The sequence below is a fragment of the Passer domesticus genome, chromosome 1 (assembly GCF_036417665.1).
Source record: "Passer domesticus isolate bPasDom1 chromosome 1, bPasDom1.hap1, whole genome shotgun sequence".
In the NCBI taxonomy this organism is placed as follows: domain Eukaryota; kingdom Metazoa; phylum Chordata; class Aves; order Passeriformes; family Passeridae; genus Passer; species Passer domesticus.
The window spans coordinates 106790519-106814545 of NC_087474.1; the positions used below are offsets into that span (position 1 = coordinate 106790519).

Below are 24027 nucleotides of genomic sequence, written 5' to 3' on the forward strand. Positions count from 1 at the left end.
CAGCAAGCACCTAAGCCAAACGTAAGAATGCTGCACCACACACAGAAATATTGAGCTGGTTCCAGCTATATATATCTTCAGCAAACTTACAGGTCAGCAATCAATTAATCAGTTCTAAAAATAGTGGCGTTTCAGAGTTGAAAAAGGCAGGAGAATGGTTACATCATCATGTATGCTCATGACCACCAGGCAATAGGAACTGTGGAGCCAGTTTTATATGCCAAAGTTCAGATGAAATAAAATACAACTGAAGTCACCAACTTTAATGAATTAAAGAGTTGTTTTTTGAATATTGGTTTACTCATGTCTATTGGTGATTAATATAGAGAGTTTTCCACTAAGAAAATGAGAGCCACCAATGATACTGCAGAATGAGGCTGTAGAACATACAGTGTGTCATCACATCCTCTATATAATCTCTGTTGACTTGTGAGCTTAACAAGTAACAGCTCTACTTATTTTTTTCTCATTTCAGGAAATCTCATCCTTTACCTTAGCCCCCTGTCCCCTCAATTTAAACAAATCTTCTACCTTTGCCTGGAGTTGTCATAGGTTTTTAATGGAAGACATAGGATTTTGAGAAATAAATGTTACAATCTGACACTGAAAAAGATGTTTTGAATATCTAGTAGGGACAGAAATCTAGCTACTGCTTGTCATGCTTTGAAGACTCAGGGTTTTGTCATCACAAATGGCATTTGGGCTTTTCATACAGTGCAACAGATATTGTAGTAAAATATGGGGGATGTGTTAATATACTGTGTTAATATATATAAAACACTAAGAATGACATGATTTCTAGTGAGTCTACTCTACACTGATTAAAATACACAGCCTTAAAGGCACTAATCAACTAAAAGGTTCGTTTCTCTAAGCTATTTTGTCCATGTATATCTGACAGATAATTACACTGCTAATTCTATATAACAGTTTGAAGGCCTTCCTTAATGGAACAAAGGTATATTTTAAAAATGAAGAAAATAATGTGCCAATTAGAATGAAGTGAAATTTAAATATATTCATAACATCTAAGTAATTGCTTTCCATGTAAGTGAAGTTCTGGGTGACTGGTGGAGACACTTGCAGCCATACTGTGTTAATATGCACTACCAGTCAACATAATTTGGTCAAATGTCACATCAAGATGTGCATTAAAGAAAACTCCTCTCAAGGTTAAGTAGCAGCTTTAAAGTGGCTAGTTTTGCAGCAGACTAGAAAGACAATTTTTGATATGCCTCTAATTAACTGACTGAAGAGAATATTACATTTAGGTGTTAGTTATGATAACAACTATACAATTAAATGCAGAATACTTCTTAGATATAGAAGTCCAAATTTATTTTAAGAAGAAAAATATGTGAAAAACAAGAAAGTCAAATAAAATAAATTAAAATATTTAGATTCAATATAAATAATAGTTAATATAGATAACTGCAAATAACAGCATTCAGGCAGATAAATATAAGCTGAGAGGATTGCAGAAAAGGTGCCTTAAGCTACAGCAGGACTTGTGTCAATTTTACCCAGTCACAAAAATCAGTTAATCACTCAGTCACAAAATGTATGTACATGTGGTAAATGGTAACTGCAATTGTACTTAGCAAAAATTAAGTTTAAATTTCAAGGTAAATTCTTGTAAATTTTAGTACTTTCTCTTCACTACTGCTTTATTATAAGCTTAGTTAAACTTTGCTGTCACAATAGTGACTTACAGCATAATTGGAGTTGGATATGCCTTATTTATTTCTTAGGTGTTTAGTATGCCTTCTTCTAATGTCTACAAATAAAATAGCAAAATGCAAGAAGAATGAAAAACTTACTTTAAATAACATCTTGGTACTGATTGCAAAAGATCAAATCACAGATGACATACATGAAAAAGGTAAAGCAGAGCTTTAACATATCAAACCTGTAAAAATGATTATCCTACTCTAGCTGAAATTCAACAATGGTAAGAAGTAGCAAGAATAGGATTAAGCCTAGTACTTGCACACACCAGAATATTTTATCATTGTTCTGCAGAGATTATAAATCCAAAGAATAAACTAGCAAACCCACAAAATATATGCATTAATTAAAAAATATATTCTTATGTGTTACTAGTTCTCTGAGAATTGCATAAGTAATATAATTTAGGTGTCAATCATATTGTGCAAGACCTAAACTAGTCAATGAAAATGAGTCCATATCTAATGTTCTCTGGAAAAAAGATAGAGCAGCAGCACTTATAATACACTAGGATCCTCAGTAATCAACCACATTAAATGCAATTGAGAAGAATAGCCAGTAGACATAGAAGAAATAGACAAGTCTGTAGTGGAGAAATACGCAAGTTTATATTCCTTTAAGCTTTTTATAACACAGTAATCTGTAGGGGTTAGTTACACATACCCTTTCTTCTTTATCTTATTAAGCCAAAATTAAAGATAGCAACATACAAGGGAGACAGATTTCACTACAATCATAATAACACCAAGGCATAAAACAGAACATGCAACTGAAACAACATCATGTAAAGGCTGTTCTTGAGATAAGAAATGTTTCAGAAGCTGCATATTAATGAATTAGATTGACTTACATGAATTATTCTTCTTGTTTGCTTGATGTTTTATTAAATCAAGCAAAGACAGCACCAAATTCCAGAAAAGGAATATATTTCAGTCTGGCTTAAAAAAAAAAAAATTGGTTGAGTACATTCAAGGACAGAGAGATTTGTTCTCAGGAATCAGTTTCAAAATTGTAGCACCAAACATGTATAGGAGATGGTCCTAATGGTCTCTACTTAGGAGTATCTATCACATCCCTTGTTACCCTATTTCAGTGTTTTGCTACTTCCTGACTAAAAGGCTTTACTTATAACAAATTATGGGACTTCTGTTACAAAATTAGGCTGATTGTTCCTTATTTTTCAACTTAGAAAACTGGAACAGAATTTTTCACCACCTGCACTCTAACCTGCTGTTTGGATTTTTTTTAATGCTTTAGACAGCATTAAAGCTGTTGTTTGTCTCCAGCTCTAATCTTTTTTTTGTCCACCAACAAATATATAACTTCACTGTATCCCAGAAGTAGTCTTTTTTAGACCTCTGCTTTTTTCAGTTGTTTTTGTTGAAAATCTAGGCAGTAGCATGTATTATTTTGTAATGTAATCACACAATCATAATTGGAAAAAAAAATTGAAACAAATGCAACTCAGAACCAAGTCAGACTACCAGCACACCTAAAATAAAATCCAGTTTCAAACAGAGACAGGATGTCACTTGATGAAGATTCCAAAATAAACTTTTGAAAGGACTCATCAACTTTGTTCCAAGAAGGAAAGTCTGTTTCTAGTCTGCAGGAAACTCATGTTTTAACTTGGGTATGAAAGGAAGATGCTGCTCCATAAGCTTTAAAAGCTTCAGCCCACTTATTACAACTGAAATGAATAGTCTCATTACTCTATTCTTACTATCAGACTTTATTATTGCAACTCACTGCATATGAGAAAAACCGGAGACATACTTCCAAAAGGACAGGAGCAGAACAATGGTTTCCATTCCTTTCTTCCTCTTGGGAAAGTTTTAATGATAGATTGTTTGCTCATCTCTGAAAATATATTTGGGGAATTTTTGTTTGGTTTTTTTTTTTTTTTTTTTTTTTTAATAAGAAACTATACTACTAAAAAACCAATCATCTATTAGGGCATATTTTTACAGTGCCCAAAAGCTCAGTGCTTTCACTAATCCTCCCTTCTGTTGCATACTATAATTATAACAGAGTACAAGGTCATTTCATTTACAAAGACCATAGCAAATGAGTGTAAAACAAAAGACAACTGACAGATAGGGAAAGACAGGAAAGTACAAGGGAATAATGATGTATGCTAGACAAAGTAATAGGCAACAGTCTCAGCACAGAATCATCATAAACAGTGTGAGCCCTTTAATATTTTTTTTTTCTTTTAGGTAGGTAATACTAAAGTTTGGATTTTTAAAGAAAATAATAGAAAATGATGAGGGAATAAGAAACTACTTTCTGGATATTTTATTAGGCTGACTTCTGAGACTGAGCTACAATCAGTGTAAAAGAAAGAAGGTGATTGTTTCACAAGAACTATAATTGGACTATAAAAAATGCCAACACATGTTGACCAGAAGCTGGAGGCAGTGTCTCAATGCCAAATGAGTAGGAAGATGTTGGAAGCAAATAGGCTTTGAAAGGTCCTGAAAGTAAAGGCAAATTTAAAATGTTTGCTATAGCAGAGGAGAGAAAAACAGAGATTCATATAGATCTCATTTCCATTAAATAGCTTTGTTTTTAAAGGAATTTGCCTACCATCTGTATTTTCAGGTTAGTCTTCTTATACACTAACAGTGTGTGCAGTATATCAGAATCTAAAAATATTTACTTGTTCCAATTAATTTGAGACATGATGCTTAACTCCATGTAACACAGGTTATTAACGTAAATTATGAAAAAGCAGACACCAAAATGCTCCAAAACATTCATTGCATGCTTTATGCTGCTCGTATGTAACTGCTGAGCTCTTTACAAGAAGGTGGCCAACAGCAGACTAGCATAGACATATTCTGCACCCTCACTATGTTGTTGTCAATACAGGGTGTCTTCAGACAAGTTCTATAATGACCGTTTGTTTGACATTCAATCTGCATGAAATACTGCCCCACAAGCCAGAGGTATTTTGTTGAATAACATGAAAAATGACAGAACAAGCATCCAAAACAACAACAACAAAAAAACCTAGCCTGAAGTATTTGTTATTGTTGAGACTGAACACCTCTCTTCACATATAAACAGTGATTGAAGAACATTTTCTTGTGATTCCTCAGAAAGGTCTCCTTGACTGTTCAGCTTTTGTTGTTTGAGTAGTCTGTCCTTCACAATGTGCTGCAATGAAATGAATGCTCCTTTTCAAGGTTACTTTCTATGCAGATTATTGCTTAGCATTAAGTACACCCATACCACTCTCCAAGGTCTTTAGACCTTCTAAACCCCACTCAAGACTTATTTCAGAGCTAAATTGAGCTTTGTTGGACTTTTGTTCCATGTCAAAAATATTATTCTTGCAGCCATGGGAAAATAAGAAGTTTTCTACAGGGAACTGAAAAAGGAGGGTACCCAAGTCACATTTCTTCTCTTCAAATCTTGTATTCCTCTGTTATGGCTTTACAGTCAAAAAACAAAAATGTGAAGAAATATGAAAGTACACTTAAGTCTCTGTGCTTCTATTTGACTTTCCTATTAGAACTCCTCTTTCTCTTTCTATCTCTGCAAATTACATTTTAACAAACTGTTGTCCAATATCATGTAAAGTTGCTGGAATGAAAGAAGTAGTTTTCTGTATTATCTGTCTATTTTTTAAGCAATTATGGCATTTCCCTTTGGATAAAGATGGGTATTTACATCATTAATACTTAAATCATGAATTTAAAATACATAGATTCATATTTTATCCTGGACAGCTAAAAGACTTATGGATTTTTCAGGTCTAAGATAAATTCATTCAAATATACTTTTTTCAGTGTGTTTTTCAAACAGACTAGTGCATCACAAATTCATAAACTAGACTTCTCCTTCATAGGAAATGTTATCCTTCAATGCTAAAGCCTTGAAAAGAATGGCTGATGCCATTGTCATATGGGTAGGTACTTTCAAAATTTTTCTTTTTGCCTCACAGAAGATGGCTATTCTTAACTGAGCATAGAATTATATTTAAAATTTCCTTCATTGTGCCAAAAATCACTGTAAAGCCAGTAATGACTTACAGTTTGCAAAAAGCCTTAATTTTCTGAATGTTTACATAGTGGAAATGAAACTAGCTATAGAAACCTACAGCTTTTAAGATACATTTGCCCTTTGACAGTTTAATTGGAGAAAATAATGTTAGAGGCGGTAAAATCTGTTAAGAAAACTTCTATTCAAAGAATCACAGAATATGTGGAGTTGGAAGGGACCCACAAGAATCACTGAGTCCTGCACAGGACCATCTCCAAGAGCAACACCATGTACCTGAGATCATTGTCCAAATGCTTCTTGAACCCTGTCTATGGGCTTGGTGCTCTAAACACTTCCTTGAGGAGCCTGCTGCAGTCTCCAAACATTCTCTGGGTGTAAGGCCTTTTCCTAATATCCAGCCTAAGCCTCCCCTGACACAATTTTGGGCCATTCCCTTGGAAACTGTCACTGGTCACTACAGAGAAGAGATCAGTGTCTGCCCCTCCTCTTCCCCTCACAAGGAAGTTGTAACTGCAATGAGATCTCCTCTAAGCCTCCTCTTCTCCAGGCTGAACAGACCAAGTGACTTCAGTCTCTCCTCATACAGCTTCTCCTAAAGCCCCTTCACCATCCTCATGGTTCTTTTTCAGATGCTCTCAAATAGCTTAACATTTTCCCTAAATTGTGTCACCCAAAACTGTACACAATATTCAAGGTGAGGCTGCCCCTTGGGCAGAGCAGAGCAGGACAATCTCCTCCCTTGCCCCCTTGGTGATGCTGTGCCTGATGCTCCTCAGGACAGGCTTGGCCCTCCTGGCTGCCAGGGCACTGCTGACTCATGTTCAACTTGCCATCAACCAGGACCCCTGGGTCTTTTCGTGTGGCACTGCTTTCCAACATCTCATTCCCCAGTCTGTATATACACCCAGGGTTGCCTTATCCCAGGTGCAGAATCCATCTCTTTCCCTTGTTGAAGCGCATACAACTGGAGATTGTCTAGTCCCCTACTTTTTTGAGTTTTCTCTGCAAGGTCTGCCTGCTTTCAAAGGCTCCGCAGTGTTGTATCATTTGCATACTTGTTTAATATTCCTTCCAGTTCTGCATGAAAGTCATAAAGATGTTGAAAAATACAGGGCTGAGCATGGAGACCTGTGGAATACCACTAGTGACAGGTTCTCAGTTGATGTCACCCCATTCACTGTAACTTTGTGCCCAGCCCGTGAGCAAGTTTCTCAACCAACACCAACCCATGCTGTGTTTATCCAGCTGTGTGCTGTAAACTTTGTCTAGTAGGATCCTGTGCGAGAAAGTATTGAAAGCTTTGCTGAAATCCAGAAAGATTACATCAACAGGATTCCACTGATCAATTAGGTGAGACACCATGTCATAAAAGGATATCAGATTTGATAAGCTGTAGTTTCCTCTCATAAAGCCATGCTGGTTGTGACCCATTACTGTGTTGTCCTCCAGGTGTTTTTCAGTACCTCCCAAAATAACGTTCTCCGTAACTTCATGAGGCACTGAAGTGAGAATGACAATCCTGCGGTCTCTGGGGTTCTCATTCATGCTGTTCTTGAAAAATGGGACAACATTCACCAGCTTCCAGTCAGCTGGGATTCTCTGAATTCTCATGACCACTCAAAAACCATTGAGAGATGTTTTGCAATGACATCAGCAGCTCTTTGAGGATTCTCAAATGAATCTCATAAGGTCCTATAGATTTTTAGGGATCCAGCTGGAGCAGCAGTTTCTGCACAATTTCAGAGTTGACTGGGAGTTGATAATTGATGCAGTCATGGTCCTGCAGCTCAGGCCTATGGGAACCCCTTGGTGCATTTTCTGTGCCAGTGGCACAGGCAAATTATCCATTAAACACATCTACCTTGTCCATGTTGTTGTTTGGCTGGGAAGGAGAAAGTTATAAATTTTTGCTGCTTCTTCTTGGTACCCTATTACCTTTAACATTTTTGCAGCCATTTTCCTGAGCTGGAAATGTGGGTAAGAAGTGGTTAAAAAAATATTTGCACCACTCCATTTCAGCTGTCAGACATCAGGGCTACTCAGGCTAGATATTCACCCTTCAGGCAGTTTTGTGACTGCATCTCAAAATGAGCCCTGTCTAAGCAGAAACGTACAATTATTCCAATCAAATTATTCCTAAGCTACACAATACAATTATCCAGCTTAATTTGAAAGATGAATTAATTGAAGGATTGTTTTCCCTTTTTTTTTTTTTTTTCATAAAAAGTCCCTGTGTAGGATATTCATAAAGAAAAGTTAAGCACTTGACTTTCATGTTAGAGGCTCTGAAAGGTCTTTTTAAAATTTTTTATTGAAATTTTAATAAGAAACAGACTTCATTTCAGCTCTTTACGTTTGAGGAGAGGAGGAGATTTTTAACACTGCAAATCAGCTCTTACATTAGCACAGAATCAATATATAGAAGTAGAAAGACAAAAGCGATGCTATGTCAAAGATTTCTTTCTTTTTTTTTTCCTCTTTCGCAGATTAAGACTGATTGAAAGAACGGTTCAGCATGAATTCCTCTGTATTGCTGCATCTCATGGTGATGCTGGTTCAGCTTTGGCCTTGTTCTCCCAGCACGCAGAACTCCAGTGCTCAAAATACGGTCGAGTCTTTCATACCAGCTCGAAGAGTGAAACGTGGCTGGCTGTGGGAACCTCTTTTTGCAACTGAGGAACAGATTTCACCAGAACCTGTGTATATTGGACAGGTATGATAAGCAATGATTCAAGCACAGTACAAGGTTAGATTTAGCATGTTGAGTAGCAGCTTCTACCCAGACTTTGAAGGCCAAATATCTCCAGTGATGCAGAAATAACAAGAAAAGTAGACAGAGCAGATCAGGAAGATGTAATAAGGCAGTACTACATGTCTCCTTTCCTATGACCTCTCTCAAGGTCAGAGAAGTCTGAGAGCTGTAGGCCACAGCAGTACCAAGCACCTTCCTTCACTGAGGGCTGCTGTCAAGGCAACTTCACATGCATTGCTGTTACTAGCTCCATGCACAGCAGATGAAGGTATAAAGCTGAAAAGTTCCTTTCTTCCTTCTGAGTGGAAGTTAAGACTCATTTATCAACATCTGGCAATTTGCTTGTGCTATTTTTGGCACTGCATCAAAGCAGCCATACTGAATGTGGTGTAGTTTACAAACAGTGTTTAGCTTGATTTTCTATTACACTAAGTAGCAGCTGATTTACCCCTCATTAATTTTTAATGAAGCTGATTAATACTAAATCCTTTTACCACTGAGAAACTATGGGAATCTGCATGGTTCATTAGATTAACGTAGGTTTAGCACAAGGAGCAATTATTTTTTACCCTCCTTTAAAAATGTGCTTTAAGATAATTGTCTTAATGAGGGTTTGTCTGCTCTTCTCTCTCTGGTTACCATTATTATTATTATATTTATTATTATTTATTTTTGTATGCTAGAAGTAATTTTAATCTTGAGATCTTATTTTCTTTTCTTTAAGGCCCTTTTTAGATGAATGAACCAAAATAAGTTTAACTGCTAATTAACTAGCACTAAAATTTAATTGGGCCCAAAGGGTGAAGTGCTCAAAATTCATTAATTACTTTTTCACAGCCCTTTCAAAGTAGTTACTATGGAAGTGTGATGTCTCACTTCTGAAAGAACAAGTGAAGACATACTGTCTATTTTTTAAACAATTATTATTACTTTTCCAATACTTTGGAAAAGTATTTCCTGCACAGAATCTTCATAAATGTAATGTATTTTCATGATCTCACCTTTTTATTTCTCACAGGTTAACTGGGGATTTAATTGAAGATTATTTTTAATATATTGCAGTGAAACCATTGTCTAATAAGACATATTTACTTGTGTCTTTTTATTGAGTAGAATATGCGCTGCTTTCAGCAATGGAAGTGGTAGTCTATGATCAACACATGAATTTTTAGTAATTAAGGCCCAGAAGAAAACTGCATCAACGAAAATACAAAGGTAGACAGTCTCTGTTTTTAAATCACTATTACATATCAAAATCTTTTTTCAGTGAGAAATAAATTTCAAATTTCATTTAACATAGACTCATGACTCCTTTTCCATTATCAAGATTAAGAAAAAATAAATGTGTCCATCAGCACTGCAACGGCAGATACATAAGGATGAGTACAAAAATACTTGTTCTAAGTTCTCATTTACAATGGTAAGACCATTTATTTTGTTCCCAGCCCAAAAAAACCCAAGTAACCTTAGAACCTTTGCTGTTCTTTCTCACCAAATGTCATCTGTAAGGGGCCTCTCATTTAACATGTTCAAGGTCATGAAATCTTTTGTGGATAAATGATTCTGAGTGAAATTGCTAAACACAGGCTATGTCTTAGCAGCCAGTCAAAGGCATTGTCCCAGACCCTGAGGGTTTGATACACTCTGTGGTCACATCTGAGCCTCATGTTAGTTTAAAGATCTAGATAGATATCACTTCTCCCATGTCCTGGGTTATGTGAAAAGGAAAACAAGATTTATGGGTAACAAAGAATCTGTGTTGTCCCTTAGTGAGATGCCAAATTTGGATGGTGTTAAAATGAGTTTGACCATGGTCCATGTTTAGCACACAACTACTTATGTTCAAAATATTTAAGTTGTTCGTATTTTAAATTATTCTAAACACCCTAAGACTTGAAAATTCTGTCTTTTGTACTGGCAAGGATAATTAACTCTGAATATTTTAGGCGTTAAATACCTTTACAGAACTCAGAGTAGGAACTCAAAACCATTCCTCATATCTCAGAGCAGTGTCCCAGTCACATTCTGAATAAATTATCCATCTGATGAATGCAGACAATTATGCATTATGAAAATCTTAAAAGGCATAGGCATTCTTCCAAAGAAAAGTTAAAACTATTTTTGCAATCTGAGAAGTTATTACAAAATATTTGAGTATATTCGACAAGGAAATGTTACTTTCCTGTTCTATGGCCTCACAAGTAACAGTGACCTTTATGGTCAATAAATATAAGCAAAAAGTGAGAAAATTAAATTCAAATTTAGGCATATTATTTGCATTTTAAACATAAGAGAAGCAAGTTGAATAATATTTTTTTTTAAACTTTGGATTTTTCAATTAGTATCCAGGCTCTTAGACAGTTGGATATTTTTTGTTCCCATAAAATTCAACTGTGGGTGCCTGCTATTTTAGGAAATTAGGTTATTGCTCTTAAATATTGTTCTTAAAATTGCTCTTAAAATAAAGCCATTATATATCACTAACATTAACAGAACTATTTGGTTGTCATGAACAAATGCAGCTGGACCAAAACTGTCTCCAAGACTCTGCTTAGTCAAAGGAATCATCACCATAAATTTCATTTTAGCAATACAACAGAGGATGTAGACCATCCTGGAAGGAAATGGAAAATGTCTATCAATTTATTTTGGAATAAACAATACAGATTTTCACCACAGAATGTCTTTTCCCCTCTAATATTTCAATAGAAACAGAACATCACTGTTGCACACATTTACACTTTGCATTGTTGAGTAAAAAATATGAACAACTTAAAAAGTACATGTGTCATCTGCAATAATAAAAAATTAGACAATGTTTAATGACCTTTGCATTGTTTTCAGCAGAATTGTAGGGAAGCTGAAAAAACAGTTAACTAAATAAATACATAGATGCATTCCCTTCACTTCAAAGTAGCTGAAGCATCTCTTTTCAGGTATATCATGCATTTATAAGTCTGTTATATCAATACTTTTAAATAAAATAATTTTAAATATTTTAAAATTGAAATGGTTGGCAGAAAAGGTTACAGCACCTCCTTTCAAACAATAGTGTCCAAGAAGGCTCATTAGCAGCAGACTTCACTGTAGAATCAAAACAAAGCAAAAAATGAATATTTCAAAACTTCATTCTTCCCAAACTGTGACTTGTTTTTCTCCCTTTTACTTTCAGCTGAAATCAGATTTAGACAAGGAGAATGGCAGCTTACAATACATTTTGACTGGGGAGGGAGCTGGAAGCTTTTTTTTCATTAATGAATATGATGGCAAAATTTATCTAAGACAAAAGCTGGATCGAGAAAAGAAACCTTTCTACACTCTAAGAGCACAAGCAATTAACAGGAGCACTCATCTTCCTGTTGAACCTGAATCAGAATTTATCATCAAGGTTCGAGATGTCAATGACAATGAACCACAGTTCTTGGATGGACCTTATGTGGCCACTGTTCCAGAGATGTCGCCTGAAGGTATGATATACTATGAAACAAACTCTTTATTTCCTGATTTTTTCTAGACAGCTATGTTGAAGTAAAATCTTAATAGCATACGTTATAGACTGTATCTCAGTAAAATGGAAGGGAACTCTTTTACAGGTTTGGAAATTTGCAAAGGTATATTCTTAACTTGACGGTTGTAAATACCTCTACTTAACATTCTTGTTTTTAAATATTTAGGTACCTACATCTATCCAAGTCTTTTTATAGATTCTGGATACATGCTTGGATTGAGCATAGACATTTGTCTTTCCCATCAGTGATTCAGCCTTGAAATTTGCACTTGTTTAAAAATATAATATTCTCAGTAGAAATAGCTAGAGTACTGCAGCCAGTTGGGAAGAAGTGATGGCCACCTTCACTGTCTGCATGTTGCTTGCTTATTTACACTGCCAAGCCTCTTTCCTCTCAGTCAGCTTCTCCTTGTTTGGATTAGATAGTGTGCAGTGAATACATTCTGCCTTCTGATTTCTTAATACTTGAATTGTAATTTTCCTGTCAAGAGGAAAAACATAATCCCTCTACCTCTTCTTTCTCACTTTGACATGATCAGACAGCCCTATACTAGGATCTGTCATGTATCTGGAAACAATACAACAAATGCAAAGCAAAGACAACATCTGGCAAATATAGGTATATGTGTATGTATATATATGTTTACATACACAAATGCATTCATAACATACACAAATCCGTTCATAATATGTGCACATGTAAGCCTTCCAAAATCCCAAAGTGTTGGTACAGCTGATGTAAACAGGCATGTTATAGATAATATCTCCAAATACCTATCTTCAAAATCAAAAGGAAACAAGATTCTTCAGATCTTACATAAAAGATCCCAGTAATCTTTCACATTTATACACCTACTTCTTTTGCTTATTTTTATTGCAACCAATATTGAAAAGAAATTTCAATATTGTGGTGCTTTAAATGGTATGAATCAATGAGGTCATTAATGTAATAGCATCAGTGATGCTGTAAAGCATTATCTGCTCAACTTTTAGAGCAGAATCAGTGAATATTTGACAGAAAGACATAAGCTTTATCTTCTACCAGCCACGATGGTAGGTTAAAGAAAATTATATTCATGCCTGTTATTTAATTGGAAGTGAGGTTAGTATCCTAATTTCTGCCAGGATGCAGGAGCTCATCATCACTAGCAGCAGTAGCTGCAAAAGACATGCATTTGTCAATTTATTTGTTAGTGATACTTGCTACCTGCTTATACCACTTTCCACCAGAGAAATCACTTTTATTGTTTCTTCACTGCCATTTTCTTCTGTGCAGACAGACTCAATTCCGCACCTGACCTCTTGCTCAAATAACTTTTTCTAACAGAATCAGTTGCTAGTTCAGAGGACTCTTCCAGCTTTTGCATCTTGTTCATTTGCTCAGGTTTGGAGACAAGTGACTTGTCAAAGACCTTTGCATTTTTATTTTTTATGTGCTTATAGTAAAAATGAGTACAGTTCATTGTCTAGAATAATCTGAAAAATTCAAAAATTTAGGACATTTATAATTCCTTTCTTTTTCTTTTTTTTCCCCCTCTGTGGTAAAACACTGTGTATAGTCTCCTTAGTCGCTTATAAAAATGTTTTTTAAATGGCTGATTATTTATTATGTATTCATTTATACTCGCAGAGACTTGTAACCACTCATATAAATGTATGAACAACTGAATTCCTTCCATTTTATCTTTCTGTCTTTATGATGGCTATGTGGGAAAAAAAGAAAAAAAAAAAATAGTCAAGTAGGGTGGTACTTAAGACCAAAAACAATGGTAGTAAACTTTTCCCGTATACTGTTTCTTACCAGAAACCATCAACAAGAAGTTGACCATTGAGAAGTTTCACTGTATACTGCCTTAAGTTTGCTATAAAGAGATACACTCTAAATAGAAGGCTCAGCTGTCTTTGTCCACTGTCCTGTGCCATCTATTATATATTTAGATTCCTAAAACATGGTATCACCTAAGCATAAGATTAATTAAACTGCAGAAAATGTAATTTACTTTGTGATATTCCTGTAATATTATAAATAAAAAATATTCCAGTAAAATATAGAAACAAATGAAATGAAAAAATTAATTAAAAATCAGAAGTAAAGCCAGGTCGCATTTGTCAGAATGGGTAAAAAATGAAGTAAAAACCCTATTTGCCTTCTCCCTCAGACATGGACTTCCTGAAATAGTAAACTCACAGATTTATGGTCGTCCAGTGTATGATAGATGAATCCAGGTCATCCAGGATCTTGAAATATTTTCTGCATTACTGCTTCTACACTTGACCTCTCTAGCACTAATACCATAGCCATTCCAGACATCATTCTTTCATCTACTTCTTTCATGGAGACACTACTGGAATACTAATGCATATGTCTGGAATATAAAATGCAAGTAGAGTGTGTACCTTGATAGTGGTCAGCTTCAAAACATGAAACAACAGAGCCACACACCATGAGTACTTCTGGGGCCTCACTTACCCTGCTTCTCAAAAGGTAGGGACTGCACTACTGAGGTGGAACCTGTTTCAGTGTGCATTCTAAACCAATCTTACAAGGAAATTGATAAACTCCTAGCAGAGGGGAAGAGCATCCCACTGAAGTTTACAGTATCGATAGCATAGCGGTTGATTATATTAGTGCTTTTCTCCCAGTGAACCAAAACATACTCTTGCATAATAAGGGGTGAAGAACAGATGTAATTTAAATGATGCAGTTCAATAGAGAGGCTTGCTCTTTGCCCTGTTTCAGTGCTCTCTAGCTTTGGTTCAGCTCACTGATGCTCGGTCTCCTGATAATTTCCTCAAAGAAAACATTCTTAGGAAGCATGGTCAAGACTTGGGAAAGGAGGTCACATTTTCTCTGGAACTAAAAAAGCAGGTAGAGAATAATTCAGAGCCTCAGACAACCACAGCAAAACCAGAAAACAGACTCAAATATCTGTGCCTGAAGTTAGTTACAAGTACCAATGTATACACAAATGTGCCAACAAATTAGAATACATTTTAATTCTTTATTAGCTCTCTTTTATATTCAGTACTAAATTTTATTAGGGTTTTATATGCAAGTGTCACAGTAAATGAAAAGCGTGTCAGCAAATGGACTCTCTTCTGAGAACACAGGACTCTGCTTTACCCTCAGGCATTTGGTACAATTTTACACTGTCTTCCTTATAACTGTTACACTTGTACAAATGCAGTATATCTGATGGAGTGGTTAAGAGTCAGATGCAATAATCAATCAGTACTTAATGTCTTTATAGATCTCAAGCTCTAGTTAGAAAAATGAACAGCTATTTGCCATATGAGGGCCCCACAGTATGCCTAATGGGCTGCAGCATATGAGTGGCACTCTACCGTATTTCACTCAAGAAGGGTAAAACCAAGGCTGCAAAGATAGAAAGTAGCAGTTTGACTTAAATAAAGCTAATCAAAAAGTTCAATTGTCAGTTATATCATGTGATATTTGCAATGTCAGGACTAGGGCTTTGAAGTTTCTTAATTTTGGGGGGTAAGTTAATTGATTGTTTTAAAATATATAATTTTTTTATCTGTTCAATAATTCTTCTCACAATCATGTAGTTACAAATAATGGCTCTTGGGAGTTTTTGAATATAGAATATTAACATATCAATTTCTGAATCCAAATACAAATGCTGGGTGAATATAATTTCATTCTGCAAATGATTTGAGTTGGGTTTTGGGGGGTTTTGTGGGTTCTGTTTTTTGGTTTGTTTTTGGTTTGTTTTGTTTGTTTTGTTTGTTTTTTTTGGTCGGGGTTTTGTTTCAGTTTTAGTTTAGCTCATTTTGGTGGATTTTTTTTTTATTTGTCATGGTTATATAAATGTATAAAGAAATACAAGTTTCATGAAAGTGAAAAACTAAAAACTGAGAAACTACTCTAAAGCCAGGGTAACATTTTTCTTCTTGCTATATAGTCCATACTTAATGTAGAGGTTCATGTAGTTATCACACAATCTTTGTTCTAAAAAAATTATAGCCTGCTCTTTACATGGTCTCCGGTGACTCAGCTTTAGGAATTAATTGTCTTCCTCCTTGGAGTGCAGGATATCTGTTATTTCTTCCTTCCAAATCAGCTCCCTCTTTACTAGATTCCTTTTGACTATTCACGTTTCCATTGATTACATCCACCAGCTTCATCTCACTGGTTCCAGCTGAACAAAGTCCTTACTACTGTGTTCTGAAATACTCCAGAAGAATTAACAGACAAGAAGAAAAGTGTGTGGGTCCCAGAGAAGAAGGAAATGCTGGTTTAGATTCAATATTTCTTTATACTGCTTAGAAACTGTGCAGAAAATAGATTTACCTTTAAATGTGAGATGTACAAAAGCTGTGATGATGACTTTGAAGTCCTATATATTTTGTATTTTTTTCCTGATTTACTAAATATAATCCAGATTTACTTTTTTTCCTGATTTACTAAATATTCCTGATTCATTAAATATTCTTGATTTACTAATAAATATCCTGATTTACTAATTTCCATAGTTGTGGACACTTGAGTTTTTTAGTAGAAAATGGCATTAATAACATACTAAACCTGTCAGATCATCCATAGTGCCCGATCCTTTCCTAACTAGAATTTTTTTTTCCAAAGCAACTGTGTTCTAGTAATGCTAAATTTTCTTAGAAGATTAATTTTCTGTGACTGTGAGTGCAATTTTCATATATCACAGCTGATACAAAGTTAACAGTTATGTAGCTGAAGATTCCATTTGCTCTTCCGACTTATTAAAGAATTCTGTATTTTCTGAGGCATATGTTTGCCCTGATTAAATATGAATCTGTAATTTTATCTTTAAAATTGCTCCAAAGCAATAGGATCTGTATATGTATTTATACATGTATACACACACCTAAATCATCTATATTTATGCATCTAAACCCATGTCAAATATTTGTTATTGTATGTAAGTTATTAAGGACATATACATCCAAAATTTGGTTTGAATTAATAACAACTTAGTTTACTCTCTGCCTGAGAGAAGATAACATGTGTTATGGAATCACTTCAAATGCTGCTCAATAAATTGAGAGAAAATGAAAAAGAAAATTTTTTTTTTAAGAAGCAAATTATATGAGAAAGCTTTTTTCATTTCTATTTAAAAATAAAAATATTTAGCTGCTAGAAAACCCAGCAATGAATATATTTGTTTCATTTGGGACAAATATCACATTTGTTTTTGTCATTTAAAAATGGTGTTTCTGGTCTAACTCCTTACACTCCACCTTTTCTTCATCTTTTCTCCTCCAGCCTAACTATACTGCTGTACTGATAAGCAGGTGCAACCATGTGAGTGTATGCCAGAAATTTTTAGAAAGTAGCTTGATTTCCTGCTGTTCCTCACAAGAACTGATATTTGTTTGCTAATGCAGAATCTAGGTGAGGAAAAAAAAGAAAAAAATAATGGTTACCTTAAAAAATTATTTTACTGTGAATATTTTTTTTTAAAGGACAGTCATTAGAGAAGGTGCCATGAGATTACTGTCAGTCTTCTATCTAGGATATGAGCAGCTCCCCATCAAAGAAGAAACTAAGCTCTGTATTTTGATTCCACTGTGTTTTTGCATTGGGATTTCTGCTACAAGTTTTGCACAGGGACAAGCTCATTAAAGACTCAAGAATAAAAAAATTTATCTGAGCCTTGTTATATTTCTTGGTTGCTTTGCTTATTAACAATTAATTTTTTTTATCACCAGTGGGCCTACTGATGATAAAGCGACTGTGTTTTCTCATTCCTATGGGAGCATTCCGTAAAATACTTTGAAGGAGGGGAGGAGAAACAATTTGCTTTACTTCACTGACATATTAGAAAATAGGCATGATAGATGTAGCATTTTAAGCAATATAAATGTAGTGCTGAAAAAACATATATGATTTATTTTTATTTTAATTGAAATTTTGAATGCAACAAGAACAGCTGCTGAGGAAATGTTTTCCCTTTTTAATGGTGAATGTAATAGGTGCCATTTGCTCCTGTAAATTTTTAGGACTGTATTAGTATAACTGGTATGTTAAAAGGTTTTTAAAGAACTTATGTTTTGTAATTATGAGACAATTTGTACAAGAAGAAAACAAACATAATCTGTTTTATTTTTCCTTGAGGTACTTCGGTTACACAGGTAACAGCTACAGATGCTGATGATCCTTCTTATGGGAATAGTGCTCGTCTGATTTACAGTCTTGTTGATGGACAGCCTTATTTCTCTGTGGAGCCAAAGACAGGTACCACAAGTGGATTTGTACATTCATAAACTCATAAAATGGATGCAAGCAAAATGGTCTTTCTTGATTTCAACACAAAGATCAGCTGGCACCACTCTACACTTTTGCATCTCTGTATAGATCCTATATCTGAAAAAAACCCCCACTTTTCTTTCCCATAGGAAGATGAAATTCTTTCTCTCTAGCAAATCCAAATTTATTAGAAAATTATCCTGTTAAAGAGCTAGACTCTGAATATCACACTTTATAAATTAATCTAGAAATGATTCTTAATCAACATCTCAGTGGCACATCATGCGATATTTCTATCGTATGTTGAGAAACAGCAGATATGTGACATCCCTCCAAAAACCTAATTTCTGAGTAAGAGAGATGGCTCTGTATGGTAGAGGAAATATATGGAGTATTCTGCTCCTCAGAACTCTAAATATATGAATGGGTTTGACATAGAGTGTACTTGCTACCATGAGGACTAATACCCAGTATAAGAACAGTTGTGCTATGTGCAGTTTAGAATGAAAATTTATAGCTAGGTGCAGTGATACATGTTACATGCGTATTATACTATATACCCATGTCAGATGTTGAGAAAAAAATGAGACTTATTTGCCATTGTATTATATTTCTTGTTTTTAGGGGTCATTAGAATGGCTTCCCAAATGGATAGAGAAACAAAAGATCAGTATTTGGTCATCATTCAAGCCAAAGATATGGTTGGGCAACCAGGAGCATTTTCTGCAACAGCCACTGTTACCATCAATCTCTCTGACATCAATGATAATCCACCTGAATTTCAACAGCGTGAGTAGAGGCTAATTACAGTAATGGAATTCTTGAGGAAGTTTAGATTCACTGTAGCTCTGTTAGGTTTGCACGTAGGTCTTTTTAGAACAGGGCTGTGCTTTGACTTTAGCATACAGCTGTAAAAAAAAAATAGTGGAAAAAAATCACAAAGTCCTCAAAAAGCTCAAAAATCAAGAGAAAAGAAAAGCTATAATTTCAAAAATCTCAAGTCTGCTGGTTTTACTTACTAATAGACTTTGGAGACAAATTGTTAAACGGCTTTCCCTATAATTTGCACTACCTCAGCCTAAAATCTGGAAAACAGGATATTTAGCTTCATTTTCACTCACCTTCTTTCTTATTTTCCTCTCTTCATTTTTTTCTGACACATGCTAGAGAGTTTTTGGCAAATGAGGTGAACCTCTCTGTCCAGGTAGCAGATGTGGGAGATACTTATTGGGCTAGCAGGAAAAAACTGCACTGTTGGGAAGTGCTGTCCTTGGCTGTTTTTTCACCACGCTCAGTCACAGAACCACAGAATAGTTTGTGTTGGAATGGACCTTTCAATGCCATCTAGTGCAACCTTCCTTGGGAAGGGATGCTCAGAGCTGCATTCAAACTGATGTAGAATTTTTTCAGGGATGGAACATTCACCTTGTCTCTAGGCAACCTGTGTCAGTATTTCATCACCCTCAGAGTAAAAAGCATTTTTCTTATACCTGATCTAATCCTTCCCTCCTTCAGTCTAAAACCATTAGCTGTTGTTTTGTTTGTTGTTTTTTTTTTAGTCCTTTGCTCTATACACTGCTGAAGTAGGGCTGAGAGGGAAGGGCTCCCAAGGGAAAAGATTGTCCTGCCCTGCACCCAAGATCTATACAATGCCAGATCACGTTGATTGCTCCAGTAGAATCTGGGGCTTTTCGCAGCTCTCTGAGAACCTCAAGCTGCAGCACTTATTAACCACGGCAGATCACTAAACATTGCCATTATTTCTTTCTTTAGGGCTCTACTACATGAGCGTCGCTGAAGAAGCTCCCGTGGGCACCACCGTAGGAAAAGTCTTCGCAGAAGACAGAGACATTGGAGACAACGCAGCCATGGACTATTTCATTGAAGCAGACAGCTCAGATGTTTTTAACATCATTACTAACAATGAGACTCAAGAAGGAATTATCTTACTAAAAAAGGTGGGATCTCAGAAACTTTAAAAAAAATCTCTAAATATTTGAAAGAAAATCCGCAAGCAAGCTGGATGTGCAAAACAGGTCTACTACTTCGGATTCTCTTACTCATTTTTCTTTAGGCTTTGTGATTTGATTGGAATATTACTAGGGATAAAAAAGAAAAAGCCTTTACTTTCTGTTGACATTTCTGACTCTTTCCTATTACTTCTGAATATAATAGCGACAGTCAGAGTATCTTAATGTTATCCCTAACTGTGCCACACAGTACATCCCGTTGTGAGAAAATGTTCTCTCTTCTGTGCATTGCCTGTAAAATATTTATCAATAAATTGCAAGCAATCTCACCTCACTTTCAATACCTCCTGTTAACTGAAACAAGAATTTATTATTATACTAGATAGTGGAGTATTTTTGGGGCATAGCTTTAAAAATATACTAAGTGCAATCAAAAAAGTACAGTTTATGAATATCAAAAATTTATATTCTTTGATACTGTGTAATTTATTTTGGAAACACTCAGGAAGATTTCTCAGTCATCTCCAGGATCATCTGAAATGAAGACAGAGTTCAATAGCCTAGTGAAATGTAGGAGCTTGAAAAATTGAATGCTTTAAGTGTGAAAATTTTGCAGTTTTTGTGTTTTGATATTTTTTGTTTGTTTGTTTTTTTTGTGGGTTTTGGTTTTGTTTTTTAGTTTGGGAAGTTATTTATTTAGTAGGCCTTTTTGTTTTATTTATTTCTTTAATTCAGAAGAAAATTACTAAAATTGTAAATGAAACTATGTCGTTAGGGGTTACATTCTATGGGAATTCTTTTTTACAGTGTTGCTTGACTGCAGCATTAAAGCCAGAGCAAAACATGAAAGCAAACAAGCACTTTTGAATTTGAAAATGTTTTTAACATAAAAAGAAAGCCTTAGAATTAACTTTTAGTAGTAACCATTTTTTGAACAATCTTAAAAGAAGTATAACACTGCTTTGTCTTTAATCTCACATCATTTATTGAACTATATTTAATTTAAATATGGAGAAAGAAATATTCCAAATTTCACTTTATTTCTTTCTTTCTTAACAGAGAGTGGATTATGAGAGCAAAAGGAGATACAGTATTCAAGTAAAAGCTGTAAACAGATACATTGATGAGCGTTTTTTGAAAGAAGGACCATTTGAAGACACAACCATTGTCAAAATCAATGTGGAAGATTCTGATGAACCTCCAGTTTTCACCTTGGACAACTATGTGATGGAGATTGTTGAAGGAGCTATGAGGGGTGCACTGGTGGGGGTCGTAACTGCAAGAGATCCAGATGGTGATGAGAGTCCAGTCAGGTACCTCTCCTAAAATATGAACTGGCCTCAAAAGCAAATACAGTTGGTATTTCCAAAGGGTATTTCTGTTCCTTACCATAGCTCATAAGTACAGTTAATTGTCTTAATTGCTTTTACTGTGATAGACAAGGTTATTGCAGATGTCATGGTTTAACCCCCATTGGCAGGTAAGGACCATACAGGCACTTGCCCACAGCCACTGGGATGTAAAAGAGAATTGAAACCATAAAGTTGTGAGAACTCATGGGTTCAAATACGGACGGTTGTTTATTATGATTTTATATATCAAAATAATAACAATAACAAAAACAATAATAGTATCAAAGAAAATAAGAGATGGGAAAAACCCAAATCTTCAACAAATCTCCAAGAAAAAAAGTGATGCAAGAAGACCCAAAACAATTGCTTACCACAAGCCAGTTTACACCTAGCCACTCAACCCAGCAAAAACAGATTCTGCTATTTATAATATCGGTGATAAATAATTTTGCTGTCTCTTAAAGGAAAAAACAGGTAATTAATCTTTAACATGGGATTTATAATTAAAATAGCTTCTTGAATTGCCTGACATCACTGTGTACTATGCAATTTAGACAAAGCAGGATACAGTGACAAATGGTTGAGACACAAAATAATTTATGGTATGTAGATTTCTAATAGGAGAAATACATATATATTATGCTAAGGCTTCAGAGCTGTGGGTGGTGATTTGTTATGATTTTCTATTAATTTACTATTATTTATTAGACTACTAATATGTTAAATTAAATAAGAAAAAAAATGTACATGGATTTTTTTTTGTTCCCCCCTCTAAAAGGGCTCATTTGGTAGTTTGACTAGGTGACTTCAACATCTCCTATGGAACAATTAAACATTAACACATATCTATAACTTAGTCAGAAATGTTTTGGAGGAACTGGCTTCAAACTGAAAATGTCCACATAGTTCCAAAACAGTGACACAGGTATTGCATCAATCAGTTATTTTAGAATAGAGTATATCACTTATAATATAAAGATATGTTTTTTGGGCTAAGCACCATGCAAATGAATTTAATTTTGAAATCATTCCTATAATAAATGACAGCAGTTACTTATAACATAGAAAACAACTTGTGTTGCTTTGTGGACTCCACATTTCAAACAATCAAGTTAAAAAAGATGTGCAACAAAACATCACATTAGTAATAAAAAAATTAAAAAAACCCTAAACCTAATATTGTTTTTCTGAAAAATGTTTATCAAGAATCAGATTGCCAAATTATGCCCAAATAAAATGACTATATTCAGAAAAAAATTATAAATACCTTAAATAGAAGTTTATAAGTATCCACACTTTGGTTCAGATAATAAGAACTTTCACTTGTGGTATTGTGCTGGTTCTTCGATTTATCTTCTTACTGAGTTTTTTTAAAAAAAACAAAATGTATCTATAGATAACAAATTAGAGAGTCATTTAACTGCTAACACATTGTCTGAGCTGGACCCTAAGTGTCAACAGGAAACAGAAATGCTTTGACAAGCAGAATTAAAGGTCAAATAAGAAGAAATAGTTGCATGTGGGTATTCCAGATTGGAATGGAAAGAATCTTCCTATTATTCAAACAGGCTTTATTTCCATGAAATGGACTTTATTAGCAACTGCAATTGTCTTCTATTGTATTTGTATCGGGTGCTCCAATGAAGGAAGGAATGATGAATCTGACTTCATTTTCTCAGAAGGTTAATTTATTATTTTATGATACTATATAATATTAAAGAATACAGAGAGGGTACTTACTGATTGCTAAAATGATAATAATGGAAACTTCTGACTCTCTCCAGAGTCCTGACACAGCTTGGCACTGATTGGCATTAAAACAACTCACACCAGAATCCAATGAAACAATTATCTGTTGGTAAACAATCTCCAAACACATTTCACATGTGAGCACAGCACAGGAGAAGCAAATGAGATAAAAATTGTTTTTCTTTTTCTCTGAAGCTTCTCAGCTTCCCAGCTGGGTGAAGAGATTTTTCAAAAAATGTGAATGCTACGGTCCTCTGCTTTGCCGACCATTAAAAACAGCAGTAAATATATTTTACATTTGAATATCTTTGAGTAGAGATTTGAATGTCTTTGGTTGCTTTTTCAGTTCATCTTTGCCCTGCGACAAGTGGTTAGATTTTAACAGCTTGAGTTTATGTGTATGTGCACATGTATATGTCCTCAGCATCTGGAGCCTTTTCAGCAAAGACTCGGGAGTGCTGAGTCTTTCCTGCAATCATCTCATGCCGTAGGATTTTGTACTCTGCCTTAGTGTCACCTCATTACAGATAGTTGTCTATCTTTATAATGCCTATTCCCTTGGCATCAGAGCATGTCAGCAATGATAAAATAGATTTGCCATTATACCTCCACTTAGATGTTGCTGTTATTCATTTCACAAGTGGCAATTTTGCTGTTTCTTTTCAATGAAGTCATTCACCTGCTGTGAGACTGACTTAGAAGTAAGAATG

General features: G+C 34.9%; 1 protein-coding gene across 4 annotated transcripts in view; it reads left to right on the forward strand.

The window, feature by feature from the left end:
* CDH19 (cadherin 19) overlaps positions 1-24027 on the forward strand; it is a 113496-nt gene that overhangs the window by 67564 nt on the left and 21905 nt on the right. For 3 of the 4 annotated variants that reach the window (XM_064432708.1, XM_064432715.1, XM_064432722.1), the window contains exons 2-7: positions 8226-8452; positions 11664-11958; positions 18115-18234; positions 18871-19035; positions 20020-20204; positions 21276-21529. In XM_064432708.1, coding sequence (XP_064288778.1) covers positions 8255-8452; positions 11664-11958; positions 18115-18234; positions 18871-19035; positions 20020-20204; positions 21276-21529 — 1217 coding nt within the window. In that variant the 5' untranslated portion in view covers positions 8226-8254. Of the gene's footprint in view, positions 1-6778; positions 7090-8225; positions 8453-11663; positions 11959-18114; positions 18235-18870; positions 19036-20019; positions 20205-21275; positions 21530-24027 lie in introns of those variants that run through there. The other variant, XM_064432729.1, reaches the window with a different exon arrangement.